The 21,153-nt window shown below is 51.6% G+C and overlaps 2 protein-coding genes across 2 annotated transcripts; both read right to left on the bottom strand.

The window, feature by feature from the left end:
- Positions 1-1,541: 1,541 nt before the first annotated feature.
- Positions 1,542-3,227, bottom strand: LOC122392377 (basal body-orientation factor 1-like). The gene has a single exon (XM_043387175.1). The coding sequence runs from the start codon at positions 3,225-3,227 to the stop codon at positions 1,542-1,544; it is 1,686 nt and encodes a 561-aa protein (XP_043243110.1).
- A 930-nt stretch (positions 3,228-4,157) lies between these two features.
- LOC122392385 (isatin hydrolase-like) lies at positions 4,158-19,521 on the bottom strand. Its single transcript, XM_043387192.1, has 6 exons — positions 19,389-19,521; positions 6,779-6,966; positions 6,032-6,153; positions 5,601-5,807; positions 5,229-5,415; positions 4,158-4,954 (listed from the first exon to the last, which is right to left on the bottom strand). Exons 2-6 carry the CDS (start codon positions 6,964-6,966, stop codon positions 4,642-4,644), a joined length of 1,017 nt encoding a protein of 338 aa, XP_043243127.1. The 5' UTR covers positions 19,389-19,521; the 3' UTR covers positions 4,158-4,641.
- Between the last annotated feature and the right edge of the window lie 1,632 nt (positions 19,522-21,153).

The following is a 21,153-nucleotide window of genomic DNA, read 5'->3' as shown; positions in this document are numbered from 1 at the left end:
AAGGACAGGGATAGACGCCGCTCAACAAGTTCTTTAAAATGGCTATCTGGGATTTTCCATAAAATGCGTTTTTTACCCCTTAAAATTCAAAAAATTATATTTTTTGGAAAACAGCTAATAAAATCCAAAATTTTGAGAATTTCCGAAAAACCGGAATATATGTTATAAAGCTGTATTAGGACATAAGATGTCCCAAAGGCCAAATTTCAACTTTCTATCTTGATTTTTGACCCCCAAATTGTAAAAAAATAGCTCCAAGATGCATAGGGCATGGTGACGTCATAAGCATTTTCGTGAATTAGAGGCACTTCTGAACATCGCATGTGAAAACAAATGGCACCACTAGATTCCTGAGACAAAGCTCGTCTAGAAAAGTGCATTTTATGTCAAAAATAAAAAGTTGAAAAATTGGCCCTTTTTCTTAGCCCTCGTTTAGTTATGTATGGTATAAACGATTTTTATTCTTTCAATGCACACTTATCACCAGCACAGTGACTTGGGGTCACATATAACCATTACCATCGGATTCGGCGTGAAAATAAGCCATAAAACATGTGTCGCACGCCCATGTAGTAGAAAGTGAAAACTGTGACCTTTCCTTTCGTGACCTGACCTGACCTTGACCCGTACTTAGTATGACCCCTATACGTACATGGTACCTTCACTAGGTCTTTGAGGTCATTTTTGGTGAGTTTCGAGCAGCAGCTATCGATTCCGCTGTCCGTAAGCCCAATCATGCAAAACCCCAGAATTTGACCTTTGACCTGACCTTGACCCGAAAGTTGACCTCAATCTTAAAATCTTAAGAGTGCTTTGGGAAGGTCTCGTAGAGACCTTCCGAACGCCGCCTCGCGGGGCTCGATGCGACCATTGGTTCTCGAGAAAACAGGGGGGGGGTCGGATCCGACCCCCCCCCCCCAGGCTGTCGTGGGTACGGTAATAGCCCAGGCGGTGCCGGGTTAAACTTAAGTTTTAGGAGTTATTTGAGCTTTTGTTATAACTTATGTAAAATTTATACCTATTGTTTACAACTTTTTCTAGAACGGTATACGCAAAAAAAGCAAACCCGCAAAAAAAGCAAGCAGAAGACGCATAGTGTAGCCAGGCCTTAGGGGATGACAGAATGTGACAAAGATAGATGCTGGATAGATCTCATTTGTTATCGGTTATCATATGGCCAGGGCAATTTTGCGACCTCCGTATTTACTTGTCATCATAAGTCAATTGGTGAAAATGAGACTGTGCTCCTTTTAAACGAAAGTCAAGCTCTCGAGCATCCTTTTTTTGTTTGGTTGTTGGTTTTGTTGTAGTTGTTTTGCTGGCCGCTGGGCGTCCTTCATATTTGACTGGAATATGCAAAAATAGGTACGCATGCTTGCTATTATTTCTGCATGTCAGTAGGCGGTTGGTCGTTGGACACACATCATCATTAGCATAAAAAACACTTCACTACCCAGGAACTCAGCCGACAGCGGATCAAAGTGCTTTACCAACGCACACACGATTTCATGAGCTATCGAACACCCAAGCAGCTACAGCTGTCACAAACCAAGCATTTGCACCGACTTATCCAGATAGGGGCTGAGCAGCGGGTACGCGCTGGAGGTGTCTCCGCTGGTGCTCCTCCTCTGCGCGAACTTCTGCACGCCCACGTCCACGGTCCTCTTCCTCGGCCAGCGACCCTTCTTCTGCTGCTGCTGCTGGCGGCGCGCTCGGCTCTGCGCGCCGTTGATGTGTGCGAAGAGCACCCGCAGGACGCTCTCCTTCTGGAGCCAGGTGAGCGCCGACACATCCACCTGGTCGGCGTCGGCGCGCCACTCGTTGTGCCGCTGCCAGTCGTGCACGATGTCGCGCGACGACTTCTGGCTGCCGTCGGTGGTCATCACCTCAGGCGGCGGCGCCTGGCCGGCCAGCCCGGCCGCCATCCGCTGCCGGTACTGGTGCTCGGCGTCCCGCCAGAACTGGCGCCGCTCCCCGGCCGCCGCGCCCGCCACCTGCTCCAGCGCCGACAGGAAGAAGTCCTCCAGCTGAGAGCGGCGCGCCAGGACGCGGCGTGCCAGCGCGCGCAGCCGCCGAACGGTGGCCTCTCGCAGCGCGAGCTGTCGGCGCAGCTGCGCCAGCTGGCGCTGCTCCTGCTGGCGCTCGTGCTGCGCCCAGTCGAGCAGCTCGGCGCGCACCTCCTGCAGTGTGACGGCCTCCTGCAGCCGGTCCGACTCGGACTCGGCCAGCCGCTCGCGCAGCTGCTGCGTCGCCACCTGCTGCGCAGTCAGCTGGCGGCGCATCTGCAGCAGCGCAGCCGAGCTGGTCTCGGCGTGCGTGCGCGCGCGGTCCAGCTGGCGGCTGCGCGTGGCGTCGGCGGCCTCCAGGGCTAGCACCCGCGCCTGGTACTGCTGCAGCGTCCGGTTCAGGCAGTAGTTCTGCCCGTAGACGTCCGCAGTGGTGGCGCTGATCTCTTTGGCGGCCATCTGGTGAGCTGTGTCCACCAGGTTGTGCACCTCCTGGCGCGCCAGCTTCTCCAGGTTGCGCTTCTCGCGGAGGATCATGGCCTCGTACTCGACCAGCTGGTTCTGGTGGCGCACCATTGTGTCCAGCAGCTCCTTCCGCAGGGACTCGTTCGTTTCTTCTAGCTTCTCGTTCGCCTCCTTCAACCCCTTCAGCTTGTTGGTCTCGTATTCGAGTCTCAATATTTGAATTTCGTTTTCTGAAATGATTTCGTTGAGGCCTTTGATCTTGTATTCATACTCTGCTGCCAGAGTGTTTCGCTTACCGCTTTCGACTTCCCTGATTTGAGCAAGTTCCTTTTCAACCACCTCCAGTCTAGCCTCATTGGCGCCTCTCTTTTGCCGAAGGTATCCCACAACTTCAATGCAGTCTCTTTCCACCTTGATAAGACGCTTGTGTACGTGTTCATTCTCATCCAACAGACTGAAAGAGCACTTACGGTATTGTTCACGAGAATGTGCCATCGCTGTCAATTTGATGGTGAGCAGTTCGTTGGTTCTCTGACAGCTCTTCAGCTGCTGCTCCATTTCGGCATATTCTTCTGGTGAAATCATCTTCCGCTTTTTGCCCTTTTTGCGTTTACCTTTTTTGCCCTTCTTTTTCTTCTTGCCGGATCCGGAGCTCTTGGACTTGGTAGACTTTGTCCCCTTTCCTCGTCTGCTGGAGCCAGCTTTGCCCTTTTTGGGGCCTTTCTTTCGGCCCAGCGCTGAAACTTTGCCAGGCATTGTTTTCAAAATAGGCGCCATTGCCATCGTTTGCAGCAACGCTTTTATATCTTCATTTCAGCCATGCGCCTGTTTCCTGTCTACCTACTATCAGATCTTTTTATTTATGCGTACATAATTGATATTTACACATTAGCTTTGTGAAAGGCTTGACAGTACTGCAGCTTCAAATAGGCCTGTTGATCCTGCTGATTTCGTAGCAGGTAGTTGGGAGTATTTTACGATGCACGAGAAGTGAATATAGCCGGTCACCATTCGTGATGGATCGGAACCTATTTCAATACGCACTGGTACAGTACAATGCCATTAAACAAAAATATACCCTGCGCAATATAAACCGGTTCAAATTGAAACAATGTTTTCTCAAAAATAACATGGAATAAATTTGAAATAAATGCGACCTATACGAATTTATTATTGTATTAAAACGAGCAATACCACAGCACAGATCCTCCTGTTTTCACACATGTGGGCGCTCATAGAGACCCTGCTGAGCAACACATCGCGCGTTATATAAACACGGAAGTCCTTAGTGTGTTTAAGCATGGCTAGTGTGTGCACACGCCAGAGTTAAAGTAAACAGATGATACGCTGTTTGCCAAAATCATGGTCCGACTTTCGCAGTTCTGTGTGATAAATATTGTGTCTTACCTACGTGTATGTCTTACAAATACTCCACCGTCTGACTTCATGGAAACTGCGTAGTAGCGCCTTTCGAATCAGTAAACTCGACCATTTTGTTTCCCCCACGGTAGCATTACCGTAAGTATCTTATAAAATCACTTGTGCATACCCGAGCATCAATCGATCTTCCCCTCCTCGCCCTTCTTTTTTTTCAGAGCTTCTACAAGTGATAAGTAACAGTCGCTGGCTATACGTTTTCCTAGCCCTGACGAATATTTTGCAAACGCCTCCGTGTAAAAAAGCATCAGACGTCGCGTTGGCTTGACGCAGTTTATTTAACACTTTATTGGCACACATCATGGTGGTATTGCAACACATGGTGAATGACCTCTGTTGTACTTTTGTAGCGTAAATCAACGAATCATATTGTGAAAACAGTCGTTGCACCAGCTCCATAGCCGTGAATAATGAACATGCTTCAAATCACCACGTATGCGTCAAGTAATCTACACATAAGTATCGATGTCAGCATCCGCAATCAAATCCAGTTTATTTGCCAAGTTCCCTGGGCGCCATTGATATTTGTCACCGCAACTATGTCTGATAGATGAAACTGTCTGGCCGCATAGCGTCTGCCACCACCGTTTTCTAAGCCGTCACCACTGGTGTATAAGCCGTCACCACCGATGTCTAAGCCGTCACCACAGGTCTCTGAGTCGTTACAAACAGTCGCAAAGTCAGCTCGGGAGGACGACGAGGCTTCGCGTTAGGGCAGAACTCCTCATAGGGCCTACTCGAAGCCGGGCACCGGGAGCTCCTCGTGAGCGTGCTGCTCCTGCTGCCGCCGCCGACCCTGGCGACGGCCCTGTCTCTGCCGGCGACCCTCCTGCCCCTGATCCTGACCCTGACGGCGGCCACCCTCCTGACCCTGGTCCCGACCCTGACCGCGGCGGCCCCCCTGACCGCGGCCCCTACCCTTCTGACCGCGGCCCCTGCCCTTCTGACCGCGCCCCTTGCCACGACAGGTGGACGGCTCGAGCTCGATCACCACTCGACACGGGCCGCCACTGCCGCCTCCGGTCTTCATCGGCAGAGCGTAGATTCTGTCGGCAGAAAAGAACATGGGTAAGACATCGAACAAATTCAAAACCCCGCATATGTGTCTGGGCACGTTATCGGTAGGGTAAATGATTTGCGTTTGCTCAACCCAGTACCGGATTTTGGTATGTTTAGACATACAAATTACGCTTGTAATTATCAATCTTAAGCAACATAGGAATAAACGGACTCGTTGTTATCAGTTAGGGCGCAGCTAACCAGTTGCAGTTGACGGCCCGCCTGAGGAACCCCACACCGTGTTTACATAGCGGCGCTGACCTGGCTCCGGAGGCCGGCACTCGGCTCAAGTCGCCGACGTTCTCCATACCGAACCGGTTCGCTCTGGAGAGCACCGCGTGCACGGGCAGCGTGCGGCTGACGCCCTGGTCCAGCGAGGCGGTGTCGATACCAACTCCGACCACGGCCGGGTCCTCGGCCAGGTCCTGACCCGCCGCCTCGCCAAAACCTGCCCGCACGATCGCACAGCGCGTCAAACGTGAACACGTTTTACGGTGACATTCAGTGGAAACAAGTTAGCTGAAGTTTCGATGGCCCAGCGATAGAAAATAAATGCGGCGATTGTCTTATTTTAAATGTCGAACACCATCTACATATGTCTACATATGACTAAAAATGACCGATCTCGCTCACCGGGGAAGTGGTAGACGCCGGGCTCGGCGTCGCTCAGGCCGAAGTAGCGGTTGCGGTCGGGCCAGTAGGCCGCGTAGCCCGTCCTAATTAGCACGATGGTGGGGTACTTGAACTGGCCGTGGGCGTCCCTCCAGGCGTCCAGGTCCTCAGGGGTGACCATGGCGTCCGGGTTGGCGGCGCTCCTCTCGCTGATGTCGATCACAGCCGCTGCGGCGGAGTCACAGGTCGAGTTAGGCAGCAAACACCTGAACTTTTCTACAGACAATGGCCCAGTGGCGCTACAAAATTTACGTTATGATGTGTTCATCCATCAGTAACTCTTAGGTCATGACAAGTCGTCGTGGACTACACAAGGTGACGGTGGTCCTCTCGTCAGATGGTCAGCCGACTGGAAGGCGTCGTATACCGGCGAGTGCTGCCTATAGTCTCACCGTTGGCGATTAGGCGCTCCACCGGGATGTCTGCTATCGTCCATCCCTGCTCATAGAAGTGAGACGGAGCGTCCATATGAGTACCGGCGTGCTCCACGGTCTCAATCTTGAACTTCTGGCTCCTGCAGTCAGTCACAAAATGGCCTTCATATAGACTGAGGCGCATGGTGACTGGAAATATTGCACTCATGCACAACGCCGCGCTCTAAATGAAATGCTAAAATTCACGTACCTATTGTGACTATTGTTTGGAATTATAAAAAGTACTAAATCGTTGACCTAATGCGAACGTTGGCACTTGGCTGCACAGCATAGGGAAACGGTGAACATTTTTCTTTGTGTCGTTCTACTTCAACCATTTCGTTTGTATGCCTACCTAATATGGACAATTATAATGTCCCCATAAATATGATCTCTCGTTGCAAGCACATGTTTGGTTATGTCATACATGCTAAAGTCATTCAAGTAGGCCAGAATAAGATATCAAGCCTTACGAGTATACGGATAACTACGTAAACCATTGCTTGGTTATCTTTATGTGCAGCGTTGAAGGTACTTCACAATAAGCTGATTACTGAAAATGGTCTGGGGTGATTTCCACGAGATGTTGGCTTCTGTTGCATTATGGGATCTAGGGTGAGTTTGAGTGGTAATATGGGACAATGTTGTGGTGACGCATGTTCAATTGGTTCACATCAATCAACCCAATCGGCAACTATGGTTGTGCATTCACGGTAATAAGCTTACCAGAAAGGACGATTAGCGGGCTGCTCCACTCTGGTCAGCGTGAAGGAGTCCTTCTCGTTCCAGTAGAGTGTCGTGTTGTCGAGCGTGTGGGTGAGGTCGAGCAGCTCCCCGGCCACCGCTGGCGAGCAGTAGACCAGCAGCGCCAGCGCCAGCGCCCAGCGCGCCACGCCGGGCATCCGGGGCGCCATCTGAGACACAAGGCGGGGGCGCTGGCTGGGTAATTTACAGATGCGTGAGAATAAAACAGAAAAGGCATACCTAACCAAGTGAAACGATAAGAGCAACTCATCTCAAGTGTTGCAGAAGTTGAGAACGACTGCAAAATTGATGCTGATAGCAAAAATGTGAAGGCGAAATAGCTCTAATCGTGGAGCTGAAAAATAATAAAGTTTAAGTGTGTTTGACATAGGCGGCCCGAGTGTAGGGGGGAAATAGGGGCCATTACCTACCTCACCTTTGGTCTAGAAAGGTGGAGCCATGCATCAGATAAAGTAAATTTCATTTATTAAAGGCAGCCTCACATTTTTTGCTTGTGAACTGGTGAGTTTGCATGCATACTGGGGTTAAAATTTTTACACGGTAATGAGACGTAAAATTGATGTAATGAGCTATGTCAACTTTCGTGACGCTTCGCGCTGGTTTTCGATGCATAGAAAAACCTTCGCTGACCCCCAACCACACAGCGAGGGATAAAATGCTGGGTCCCGCTTTTATGATTTTGGCCCCATCTTTTTTTGCGATCGGCTGCGACTGCCAATAATGTTTGACGCGAAAAAAGCGAAAGTTCGGGCTCTATTCGCAAACATTTTCTAATCACCATCCGGAAATGAGAATGGCCATGACTTTTTGCTGACGCCTGTACACCCAGACTCACCAACGCCCAACTCGGTGACCACTATCGCTGAACCTACCTCCGACAGACAGATACAGGGGGACCGTGCGGTCACACCCTCGCAGTTGCCCTCGCCGACGGCGACTGGAGCCGGCTCGGCGACCCGACGCACTCGTCTGCTCTGCTGGCGTCCCGCGAGGCCGGCAGGATCCGACCCGGTTCGCACCGGACCGCACCGCTTCCAATGACAGTGGCGTAAACTGGCCACCCGTCCAGTGATCGGAACCCGGCCCGCCGCTCGGCTGACAGGCGCAGCAAAGGGCGCCAGGAGCTCATAATATCGTCTTTTTTCTAAACATGTGTTTGTGTGGCGACCTTTTTGTCATTCAGAACAAATCCATGAAATTTTAACTCATATAGGCTTTACATGTAACTAAGCGGGTACAATTGACCACGCATGCAGCGTTATTCCACTCATCGCAATCTATGACATGACCAGAATATTGTACTGTGTATTTTTTTCAAAATTTATGGTGTTTAATTGTGTCTATGGCACCATCAATAATGTCTATGGTGAGCGTTGGCCGTTGGGTTCAGCTGTGTCGTGCCTGTGTGATGCGGCACAGCCTATATCAATATGTAAGTACCATTCGAGGCAATGCCTGTGAAAAGTATATCATCATTCTATAGGCAAGGTTTGTTTGACTTAAGTTTTAACATTAAAATTTCGTTTCATGTCGAACATTCACATGAAACAAAGCTTCTAACTGACCCTCGTCCAAAACAGGCGCACTTCCATTTTCTCTCATTGAATTTCGATTGAGATGTCGTTTAGCTGATTTGACCTCACGTCACCAATACCGAAGTTCCGTGTTGTACGCTTCATATGTCATGTCATCCCTTTATTAATCGCTGAAGGTTTCAAGGCAGTCGCTTGCAGTCATGGTAGCCGAGGTAATCATTACATGTTCGTTTCTTGAGATTAGGCTACTTGACGTGACCTGTTAACCTGACCTTGAACGACCTGGGTGTGAAAAACCTACGGCCAGATTTTCAAGTTGACCGTCTACGGTCAATGGTCATGTTGTATCTATTCGTTCGAGGTTCGACGCTTCTGGACGAAAAAATACGATGACGGCCAAACTTGTGTAAAAACAGATGTCATATCCGTTTTTTTCCGTTTTTTTCCGCCCCAGACGGGGTAAATGTCAAGATGTCCATAAAGAGCATCGTCGTATTCGTATTCGGATCGAACTTCGAGTAATGATTTCGTTCCAAATTGGTAATCATTATCAGACAGCCCTTTGCTTGCTGATTTCGAAAATCACAACAGTTTTTTTCAAGGTCAAACCACTTGACCTTAAGATGTCAAATTGTTGTTTACCCTATTCCATCTTTGTTCATGGAACTATTTCAAATTAAAACCACTAGCGTGTTCGTCTCATTGCTTACCAGAAGCACTTTCAAAATGAGGTCAAGGTCGTAGTTCAAGGTCATTTCAGAAGACGCTGGACCCTACAAAATCAACATTTTGGACCGTTTTGACCGTTTTGAAAAGTCAGCCATCAGTGTGTTTGCCTCATTGCCTAAAAAAGCAAATTGAAAAAAAATCCAGCTCAAGATAATAGGTTAAAGTCAAGGTCATTTGAAAAGTCGTCGTGCCTACCCTACACAACCTTTATTTTGGGACCAATTGAAAAAAAACATCAGCAACCAGTGTATTTGCCTCATTGCCTACTGGTAACACATAAAAATGAGGTCAATGTCATAGATCAAGGTCAAGGTCATTTACAAGTAACAAATTTGGATTTAAATTTCAGTAATTGCTTTTGTTACCGTGCCTTTGAATGTGCCGTTTTTCGCGTGGAATTTCCATGCCGAGGAATTCCTCACGAAAATGGCCGTTCGGGCATGCCGGTTTCGCGGGATTTCGTTTGATCTCTCGCGTTTTGAAATGCCTAAACGGCTGTTTTCGTGAGGAATTCCTCAGCGTGGAAATTCCACGCAAAAAACCGGCACGTCCGAACACAGGCTTCGAATTAGAAGACAGATGACCTTGGCAGACTGAGTTAGGAAATTCGACAGCTAATTTTTAAGGTCAAACCGTTTGACTATGAGAGGTCAAAATGCTTCGTACCCTGTAAAATCTTTGTCTCATCGTCTTCGTCTCATTGCCTACTAAAACACATTAAAAAATCGGGGTCAAGGTCATAGACTAAGGTAATTACGGAGCGAGCGAAGCGAGCGTAGTCTTTCCTTAGATTAACGGAAATTTCTGAGTATGAGCGGCCGGCCGGCCGGCCGGCCGTGGTCACGCTTTTGCGAGGCTTATATCTCAGCAACCACTTGACCGATTTACATGCGGTAAATTTTGTAGGGTAGCTTCATTCCTTCTACCAAGTATTGGACTATTCCCGATGCATGTGGGTGACCCCTTATGCACGTGCCACGTGCAAAACGAAGAGGTGTCAGTTTGGTAATTGTTGCAATATCTCGGTAACTACTTGGCCGATTGCGCTGAAAGTTGGCATGTAGGTAGGCACCCACTAGGCACTGCATATCCATGTGCCAGAGTTGGGATGCTGCTGCACGTGCGCACGTGCAGGGGTCGTTTCCAGATCTCGAGAACGGCTCGACCGATTGCGCTCAAATTTGGTACACAGTTAGGGACCGGTTAGTAGGGTGCCGTGCACAAGTCAGTTGGGACCCATTTTGCACGTGCGCACGTGCAGGGTGCCGCTTCCAGATCTCGAGAACGGCTGGGCCGATTGTGCCCAAATTTGGCACATCGCTAGAGACCGGTTAGTAGGGTGCCGTGCACAAGTCAGTTGGAGGTACCCCCTCGTAATTTCGCACGTGCAAGGCCCACCCTCTCGCTCGCTCCGTTAGTCGCCCCAAAAGGCGTTATACTGGTTACGGAGCGAGCGAAGCGAGCGTAGTCTTTCCTTAGATTAACGGAAATTTCTGAGTATGAGCGGCCGGCCGGCCGGCCGGCCGGCCGTGGTCACGCTTTTGCGAGGCTTATATCTCAGCAACCACTTGACCGATTTACACGCGGTAATTTTTGTAGGGTAGCTTCATTCCTTCTACCAAGTATTGGACTATTCCCGATGCATGTGGGTGACCCCTTATGCACGTGCCACGTGCAAAACGAAGAGGTGTCAGTTTTGTAATTGTTGCAATATCTCGGTAACTACTTGGCCGATTGCGCTGAAAGTTGGCATGTAGGTAGGCACCCACTAGGCACTGCATATACATGTGCCAGAGTTGGGGTGCTGCTGCACGTGCGCACGTGCAGGGGTCGTTTCCAGATCTCGGGAACGGCTGGACCGATTGCGCTCAAATTTGGTACACGGTTAGGGACCGGTTAGTAGGGTGCCGTGCACAAGTCAGTTGGGACCCATTTTGCACGTGCGCACGTGCAGGGTGCCGCTTCCAGATCTCGAGAACGGCTGGGCCGATTGTGCCCAAATTTGGCACATCGCTAGAGACCAGTTAGTAGGGTGCCGTGCACAAGTCAGTTGGAGGTACCCCCTCGCAATTTCGCACGTGCAAGGCCCACCCTCTCGCTCGCTCCGTTAGTCGCCCCAAAAGGCGTTATACTGGTACGTAGAATAACGGAAATTTCTGAGTATGACCCAGTAAACATGCCGACGTCGGCCCGACGTCGGCCGACGTCGGGGTGACATCGGCAACTCGGCATCAGCATGCCGACGTCGGCCCGACGTCGGTCCAACCTCGGCACGACGTCGGCTGGATGTCGTATATGCCCGCATGTTCCGACGTCCAGCCGAGGTCCAGCCGACGTCGGGCCGACGTCGGACCGAGATCAATTGCTGAGGTCCAGCCGACGTCGGGCCGACGTCGGGGCGACGTCGGACCGACGTCGGCCGCTGTTTTGACCGTTATAATAATATAAAATAAATGTTTCAAGTTTCATAAAGAGCTTCTGTATTCAAAATGTCCTCAGGAAACTCAAATCTTCCTCCACGCCGCAACCCCCTGATCCAGACTGGACGGGAAACTTTATCCCATTTGGGATTGCCCGTAAGCCGAGCTCGCCCGTAGCCGGGTGCGGTGAGTGCTTGGGGGCTGCTCAGTGCTCGGCCTATCCTTTGGTCGGGCTCAGCCCCGGCAACTCACCAGGGCCGGGCCCAGTTCATATAGAAAGGCCAGTCGGCAAGTGTCACTTTGCCAAAGTGCCACTTATCAAAGGGACACTTCGGGAAACGTTGGTGCAGGTGTGTAAGAGTGGCTATATGAACCCATTGTGGGGTCGCCCTTTCCAAATCCAATAAGTGTCACGTAACAGCAATGGGACCAGGGACTCTATATGAACTGGAGTCTGGACCCAGGGTGCTCGCCAAGAAGACCAATGTCTCCATCCTATGATCTTTCCGGCTCTGAAATGGTCTTGTCAGAGCGAAAGGGCATTACTCAACAAAACAAACCTAATTTGTCAGTTGGCTGCGTGGTGTAGTGGTTAGCGCACTAGCCTCGCGTTCGAATGACACCGGGTTCGAATCCCATCGCCGGGTAATGATTTTGGCGTGTTGTCCCAGTAAACATGCCGACGTCGGCGACTGGGGGGCTCGAATCCCGCCGCCGGTTGATATTTTTGGCGCGTTGTCCCAATAAACATGCCGACGTCGGCCCCGTCGGTCCAACGACAAACGATCTCGTCAACCTCGGCAAACGATCTCGGCCCGACGTCGGCTCGACGTCGGCTGGACTTCGGCTGGACGTCGGAACATGCGGGCATATCCGACGTCCAGCCGATGTCGGGACGAGGTTGAACCGACGTTGGGCCGACGTCGGGCCGAGCCTCGGCCCGACGTCGGGCCGACGTCGTCATGTTTACTGGGGAGCGGCCGGCCGGCCGGCCGGCCGGCCGTGGTCACGATTCTGCGACGCTTATATCTCAGCAACCACTTGACCGATTTACACGCGGTAATTTTTGTAGGGTAGCTTCATTCCTTCTACCAAGTATTGGACTATTCCCGATGCATGTGGGTGACCCCTTATGCACGTGCCACGTGCAAAACGAAGAGGTGTCACTTTTGTAATTGTTGCAATATCTCGGTAACTACTTGGCCGATTGCGCTGAAAGTTGGCATGTAGGTAGGTACCCACTAGGCAATGCATATACATGTGTCAGAATTGGGGTGCTGCTGCACGTGCGCACGTGCAGGGGTCGATTCCAGATCTCGAGAACGGCTGGACCGATGGCGCTCAAATTTGGCACGTGGTTAGGGACCGGTTAGTAGGGTGCCGTGCAAAAGTCAGTTGGGACCCATTTTGCACGTGCGCACGTGCAGGGTGCCGCTTCCAGATCTCGAGAACGGCTGGGCCGATTGTGCTCAAATTTGGCACATCGCTAGAGACCGGTTAGTAGGGTGCCGTGCAGAAGTCAGCTGGAGGTACCCCGTCGAAATTTCGCACGTGCAAGGCTCACCCTCTCGCTCGCTCCGTTAGTCGCCCCAAAAGGCGTTATACTGGTTTCAAAAGTCATCGTATCCTACAAAATCTTTATTTTTACACCGATTTGAAAAAAAAATCGGCCATCGGTGTGTTTGCCTCATGGCCTACTAGAAGAGCATTAAAAAGTTTCAAGGTACAAGAAGGCCAGTTGAAGTCAGTTGAGTGGGACAGGCCGTGTCCGGCTGTGAAGGGCACGTTAAAATTTGGCATCTAAATTCTACCGATACCCGGAATTGCGCGATCGGACGGTAGGGGTCGGGGTCTACGCAACAAGCTCTGCTTAGCGTGGGCTCCGGCTCTGTCAATCCGTCAATCCGTCCATTCAAACATTCGAGCTAAATTTATAAAAAAAAAACAAGTCATAGGTCAAGGGCAAGGTCATTTACAAGTCACAAATTCGGATTCAAATTCGAGTCCTAATTGTATCTCTTAAAATTGGTATACAGATGGTTCTTGGAGCGCTGAGTTTAAAAATGGACATTGTTTTTCATGGTCAAACCATTTGACCTTAACCTTCCAGGCGGTGGGGGGGGGGCATTTTTTGCCCCCCCCCCTTTAGTTTTTTTATATATTATCTCCAGAACCGCTGCGCCGATCGTCACCAAACTTTCATTACCCTCCCGTGAGTAGCTTTTTCACATTGTGACCAAAAATTTTCCAAAGGCTATGATAGGTTGGCCACTAATGACGTCGGAGTGACGTCATTTCTGCCATTTTCGACAAAAAAGGTTTCGCGGCAAGAGCTGTCAGGCCTACAGCTTTAGAGATACCTACAGAAACATGTTTCAGACATAAAAGGAAGGTAATAAGAGATATTAACCTTACTCTCATATTAGCCAAAAGATATAAAATTTCAAAAAGACAAAATACAGTTTCGGGAGCTTTCGGCTTTGCGCCTTTATCAACCGTTGATAACGGTTGATAAAGGCGCAAAGCCGAAAGCTCCCGAAACTGTATTTTGTCTTTTTGAAATTTTATATCTTTTGGCTAATATGAGAGTAAGGTTAATATCTCTTATTATATTCATAATGTCTCTCAAAACTGTGCTAAAAACCATTCAAGATTGTAGTGTATCGAGTACCTAGTGCATCGGGTGTCCGAGGCTCGGCATCGGGCCCCCGGTAATACGAGTGTGAGGCGGCCGCACCCTGCTCGGCTCCAGTCAGAGCCGGCAGTCGAGAGGCTCCGCCCGGCCGCACAGCACGGCAGTGCCTTAGTGTTTTGCACCGCGAGTTTGTGAGAATACATCGGAACCCGGAGAACGGCGGTGGACACTACATCTGGCGACGAGGATGAGATCCTGAATACTACCGACGATGAACGTCGAGGGGGTGTCGCCGCCAACTCCGTTCCTGGCGAGACCAGGAAAACCGGCACTGCCCTGGAGTGACTGGATTTTCAGTTTCCACAACTACCTGACTGCCCTGGGAGGTGAGGCCTACAGCACGGAGAGGAAGACGGCTCTCCTTCTGCACTGTGTCGGCGCCGAGGCGCAACGGGTGTACCGTACCCTACCGGTCCAGCCGAGGAGAGAAGACGAAGACGAGTTCCATGCGGCTGAGCGGCAGCTCGCCGAGTTTTATGAACCTCAGGTCAACGTGATCGCGGAGCGGTTCTTCTTCCGGCAGCGACGGCAAGAGTCGCACGAGCCGACGGCCGACTACGTGGCGGCGCTGCGCCGCCTGGCAGTAAACTGCTCGTTTGGACAAATGACAGACGCAATGATACGTGACCAAGTCGTGGAAGCAACAGTGCATCCGATTCTCCGCGAGCGTTTTCTGCAGGATAAGGGCCTGACCCTGGACCGCGTTCTGGAGATCGCCGAGGCATTCGAGCGATCCCGACGCGAGGCGACCGCCATGGCCGGGCCGGCGCGGCCCGCCGCCGACGGAGCGCAGTCACTGCATCAGATATCTGACGCTCGTCAGCGCCGCGGGCGCCGGCCCTGGCGACCCGCCCGGCGGCAAGACGACCGCCGCCCCGCCCCTGCCCAGTTGCAAGCCGACCGTCGCCCCGGACCTGCCCAGCTGCAACCGGACACGTGCCCCAGCTGCGGTCGGCGCCAGCACAATGAGCGCGGTCGGTGTCCCGCTACCGGGGCCACGTGCAGGCAGTGTGGGCGGACGGGTCACTTTGCCGTGGTCTGCTGGTCTGGTGAACGGAACGACGACAGAAGGTGTCACGAGCTGACTGTTCTCTGCTGCGCCGTACCAAATACCGATAAGATGATGTGCGAAGTACAGATGGAGGTACCAGGTATCACGCAGACCGTGAATCTGCAAGTTGACACGGGTGCCACGGTGTCCGCTTTAGGACTCGGCATCGCCAGACGTCTCTTCAAAGGCAGTCGTCTCAATAGAACGTCTGCTCGTCTGTCCGGTTTTGGTCGACACCAGCTTCAAGTGCTTGGCACGCTGCCAGCGCTGGTGACCTACCGTGGACGGCGAGCCAACACAGAGTTCTTCATCATAGATTCCGACGGTGAAGAAGCCGTCATGGGACTGGACCTGCTGAAGCAGTTGGACGTAAACCTGCACCCCGCGAGTGGGGCAATCGATCAGCTGGCGGTCACTGGGAGCGCAGAAGTCCCGGAACCGCCACCGTCTCAGCCCGACCCTGGCGAGATATGCTCACTGACAATGGTCCGTGGCCACCCCGAAGAAGCGGACCTGCATGAAGACAGCTCCGCTGAAGAAGAGGTGATCGCTCTTCTGACAGATGAAGAGAGCGTGCTGACCGAGCAAGACGTCCGCACCGCGTCAGCTGCTGATCCTGAGCTGCAGCAGCTGCGTCATCAGATCAAGCGCGGCTGGCCGAGCAGCGCCAAGGCCTGCCCGGTTGAAGTCCAGCCGTACTTCAAGATGAGACACGAGTTGTGGGTGCGCAACGACGACGTCATCCTGAGAGGAGCCCAACAAGTTGTTGTGCCCGTTCAGCTCCGCCGCAGATACCTGGAGCTGGCGCACAGCGCGCACGACGGAATTGTCCGCATGAAACAGGCGCTGCGGAATCTGGCGTGGTGGCCCGGCATCAACCGTGAGGTGGAGGAGCTGTGCCGAAGTTGCGAGCGCTGCCAGCACAGCGACGCAGTCCTCTCCCAGTGCGCACGCCCTGCGCCCATGCAGCCAGTCGACCTGCCGGACCGCGCCTGGTCGAAACTGGGCATGGATATCGTTGGTCCAATCAACGGAGCACCAGCGACTGCCCGTTACGCCATCACTCTGATTGACTACAGAAGCAAATGGGCGGAAGTCTGCCTGACGTCATCGACTGAGACTGAAGACGTCATCAAGTTCTTGTCAACTGTGTGGGCCAAAGAGGGCTATCCCGACGAGATCGTGGCGGACAATGGGCCCCAGTTCACGAGCAGGGAGTTCACTGCGTATCTGGCCGCCCGAGGGGTGAAGCACACCAAATCGTCCGTCTACTGGCCTAGAGGCAACTCCGCCGTAGAGCGCTTCAACAAAACGTTCAAGTCGTGGATCACAGACTGTCCACCAGCAGCGTTCATTGACGAGGTACGCAAGAGCCTGGCGGTGTATCGAGCCACCCCACACACGACAACTGGGAAGTCACCGTCAGAGCTCCTGCATGGACGACAGATGAGGCTGAACCTGCCTGTCATTCAGCCGTCAACACCAGGAGCCGACAGTGTGGCGTCTCGAGTTCGACGCCGACAGCAGTCCAACAAGAGGTCCTACGACCGCCGCCGTGGCGTGACGACGCCGCGCATCACTGAGGGCGACTACGTCTGCGTGAGACGGCAGGGACACCGCTCGAAGACGTCCTGTCGGTTCACGTCTCCGGTGCGAGTCACTGGGCGCGTCGGTCCCGCAACGTACCGTCTGGCTGACGGCCGGACCTGGAACGCCGCTCATCTGGCCCGTCTCCCATACGCGCCGGCGTCTCCCTCCGCATCTCCCCCCGCTGGGCCCGGCGAGACCACGTCGACCGCCACGACTTCCGAGGCCGACGCCGCTGGCCCGCTGACCTCGCTCGCCGCTGCTTCTCGCCCGTCGACCGAGACAGCTTGCGAGCCGTCGCCGGACGCCGCCGATGTGAGCGTGCAGCGTCCCAGGCGAAGCGACCGTGCCTGTAGACGACCGGACTACTACGTGTCGCAGTGATGCTGTTCCTTTTTTTTGCGAGAGGGGGGAATGTGTAGTGTATCGAGTACCTAGTGCATCGGGTGTCCGAGGCTCGGCATCGGGCCCCCGGTAATACGAGTGTGAGGCGGCCGCACCCTGCTCGGCTCCAGTCAGAGCCGGCAGTCGAGAGGCTCCGCCCGGCCGCACAGCACGGCAGTGCCTTAGTGTTTTGCACCGCGAGTTTGTGAGAATACATCGGAACCCGGAGAACGGCGGTGGACACTACATCCTCGTCGCCAGATGTAGTGTCCACCGCCGTTCTCCGGGTTCCGATGTATTCTCACAAACTCGCGGTGCAAAACACTAAGGCACTGCCGTGCTGTGCGGCCGGGCGGAGCCTCTCGACTGCCGGCTCTGACTGGAGCCGAGCAGGGTGCGGCCGCCTCACACTCGTATTACCGGGGGCCCGATGCCGAGCCTCGGACACCCGATGCACTAGGTACTCGATACACTACAAAGATAATAAAAGGAAGGTGTAAAATTAAGAGGGCTACAAAACTGCTATCTCGAATTTTTGAAATTTTGGGATTTTGACCCCAAAAATAAAAAATAGATTTTTTAGTAAACAGCCAAAAATACAAAAAGTTTTTTTTTGAATTTCAAAAAATGGAATATATATGATAGCCCTTACTGGCTTCTATCCACATACCAAATTTGAGATCGACACCTCTTTTTTGGCCAAGTTATAGCGAAAAATTGTTCAAAATTGATGACGTCAAATTTTCAAACTCAATTTTCAGCAATTCTAGACGTCGTGGCGCAAAACAAAGACCACCATTAGACTCGCCATGACGAGTTGCATCAAATCAATACCGATTGTATGCAAAACTATCAACTTTGAAATTTGACATTTTTTGACCTGACCTTGACCTGACCTCCACCAGAAAGTGACCTAAACCGTACCTGATGGTCTTATAACCAACACCATTGAGTTGGAAATGAAAAATTGGCCATAAAACATGCATCGCACAACCTTAGTAAAGTTGGGTTCATGTGCTGACCTTTGGTGACCTGACCTATGACCTGACCTGGTATTATCAGTGACCTCTAATAGCATCATATGTCTACTAGGCAACTGACACCCTATCGCTGATTTTTGACAAAATGCGGTTTACTCGGTATTATAGCGCATTTCCTAGAAGACCCGTGAACGGTGAAACATTTCATTTTTGACCTGACCTGTGACGTCATCGGTGACCCCGAGGTCAATGAAATTTGGTTTCTGTCGACGAATTTGGCAGGGCTATCTAACGTCGTTTGAATTTTACGGATCCGTCCAGTAGTTTCGGAGCCACGGGGGGGGGGGGCAAAAAATGCCCCCTACCGCGCGGAAGGTAGCCGGGAGGCCCACCGCCTGCCCGGTTAAGAGGTAAAAATGTTGCGTAGGTACCCTATAGGATAAGGCCCCATCTTTGGTTATGGATCAATTTCTAAATTCAATCACCAGCGTGCTCGTCTCAATGCACATTAAAAACGAGACGAAGGTTTTCTGGATCATGGTCAAGGTCAGCTCAAAAGCTGGCGCACCTCACAGTTTTAATTTTCGGCCGCTTTGAAAAAAAAAATCGCCACCAGTGTGTTCGCCTCATTGCCTCCATGAAGGCTGAAGCACATTCAAAGAAGTTCGATGGCCTGAGGATCATTAGGAGTGAAGGTAAAAATGGCATGTTGTAAAAAAAAAACTCACACTGTGCTGTTGTGGTGGGGTGGTTCCACGTCACGAGTGTCAGGAGCAGCAAGCTGGGAAGACCGCGAGCGTATTTAGCCTCCTGGGTACTCTCGTCACTCCGCTTTATACCCTCTCCCAAGGTCTTTCGCTGGTCATGGGTGGTGGTCGAGAGGTGCTGCCCTCTGTCCTGTCACTCAGCCGGCAGATTTCGGCAGGTGTCTCCTGTTTTGGGTCTCGCCCCCCCCCCCCCACACACACACACACACTGCCTCCGCTGTGATTTGTGCCGTGGAGATGCTCTGTGAAAGTAAAATCGGGATTCAATTCCGTTCCGCTTTGTATCATAACATCGGCCTGAAATGCCTGCTTTGTCTAAATCCACATTTTCACGTGCACTTTGAAAACGGTTATACATCCAACATTCTGCCGATAGGTATTATTCGATAAACTTTTATCTTTCGGTTGATTTCAAACACTGACCTTATGATTTTGGTAAGCCGTTGAACCCTGCTGTTCGGTCTCTCCGGTTGCCGGCAGCGATGAACCGGGCGTGGCTCCGTCTCCAGCCACTAGCCAGGTGTTCAGCAGATTCGACGAGTCACGAGTTTCGTCGCTCGGAGGTCGCGGCGGCCTTTTTTAGCGGCGGTGCGGCGAACTCCATGACTGGATGACTGGGTCGGCCTTGGATGCCTGTAGCTCTGAGAGCGTTATGTAAGGCTCTTTGGCGGTTTGTGCTTGTGTGTGTGTCTGGGGGCAGGCGGGGGGTGTGGCCAGGCTCGGGGCTCTGACCGTGGGCCGTACCCGGGAGGAGTGGTCTCTGCCGGCATGGTGCGGCAACCCGGCCGTTATGCAACATGGCTGTTATATCGGATAAGTATTCACATCACGTCAAATTTAAGGAGACTGTAGCGAAGAACCTACATCTATGTAAGACACCCTGTCGCCGCTAAACTTTTTTATTTTACCATGCGTTACTGCATGGTTACGGAGCGAGCGAAGCGAGCGTAGTCTTTCCTTAGACGGAAATTTCTGAGTATGAGCGGCCGGCCGGCCGGCCGGCCGTGTGGACGCTTTTGCGAGGCTTATATCTCAGCAACCACTGGACCGATTTACATGCGGTAATTTTTGTAGGGTAGCTTTATTCCTTCTACCAAGTATTGGACTATTCCCGATGCATTTGGGTGACCCTATGTTTTAGTGCATTGGGTGACCCCTTATGCACGTGCCACGTGCAAAACGAAGAGGTGTCAGTTTTGTAATTGTTGCAATATCTCGGTATAACTACTTGGCCGATTGCGTTGAAAGTTGGCATGTAGGTAGGCACCCACTAGGCACTGCATATCCATGTGCCAGAGTTGGGGGTTTAACGCATGGTAATTTGGCCCCATTCCCGTAGGGGGGGGGGGGTGAAAGATCCTCCCTGTCCTTTTCCGTAGATAGGTATCTCCTAAACGACTGCAGATATCGTCACCAAACCCCCGCGCCCCGCTAGGGGGGGGGGGGGCAGAGTAAAGGAATCTTGGGCAGAATCTGCCCCTCCCGTTTTTCGCTAATAGCTTCTAAGCGCGTTACGCCAGCGACGTCAAACTTTCAGTACCTTAACCCGCGCCCTGCTGGCGGGGGGTGTCTGAACACCCCCCTTGTGGTTTTTCGCGAATATCTCAAGCCGTTTTTGGTACACCTTATCATACATCAATTCTACACATGTTGTGAAAATTTCAGACCAAGGTCATTCAAGGTCAGGTCACCAGGTCACTTGAAGTGACCTCACCTCATAAAAACTTTCAATGTCTGTCATAGCTACACCGAGTGACCGATCGCTTTGAAACTTTCAGCGATTGCTAAGAGCAATAGCATGTACAAAATGTACATCTCAGAATTTTGATATCGATGACCTAAGGTCAGGTCAATTTTGCGACCTGGGGCATTCCACGATAGATCGTACCACTTTTTTCCAATTTGACACCCTCATCTCTCGGAATTGGACGAGAATTGGTCTCAGGGGTAATCAGGGGCTCTGAATCCACCTGTAACAATTTCAGACTTATCAGATAAGTATTTTTTGAGTTATGGTGTATAACATTTTTTGGATCTTGCTTTGCAGCGCTAAGTTTGGCGGGCTGTAACTCTAAGACGGATTATTCAAATGCCAAATGTTATATAACATTGAACTTGCAATGAAACAGAGATTAATATGTATTTTTGAAATTTCGAAAAATACGCAATTTTTGATATATGACATACC

The sequence above is a fragment of the Amphibalanus amphitrite genome, unplaced genomic scaffold (genome assembly GCF_019059575.1).
Source record: "Amphibalanus amphitrite isolate SeventyFive unplaced genomic scaffold, NRLGWU_Aamphi_draft 000484F_arrow, whole genome shotgun sequence".
Taxonomy (NCBI): domain Eukaryota; kingdom Metazoa; phylum Arthropoda; class Thecostraca; order Balanomorpha; family Balanidae; genus Amphibalanus; species Amphibalanus amphitrite.
Note: the sequence above shows the minus strand (reverse complement) of the source record. Positions and strands in the feature narration are given on the sequence as shown.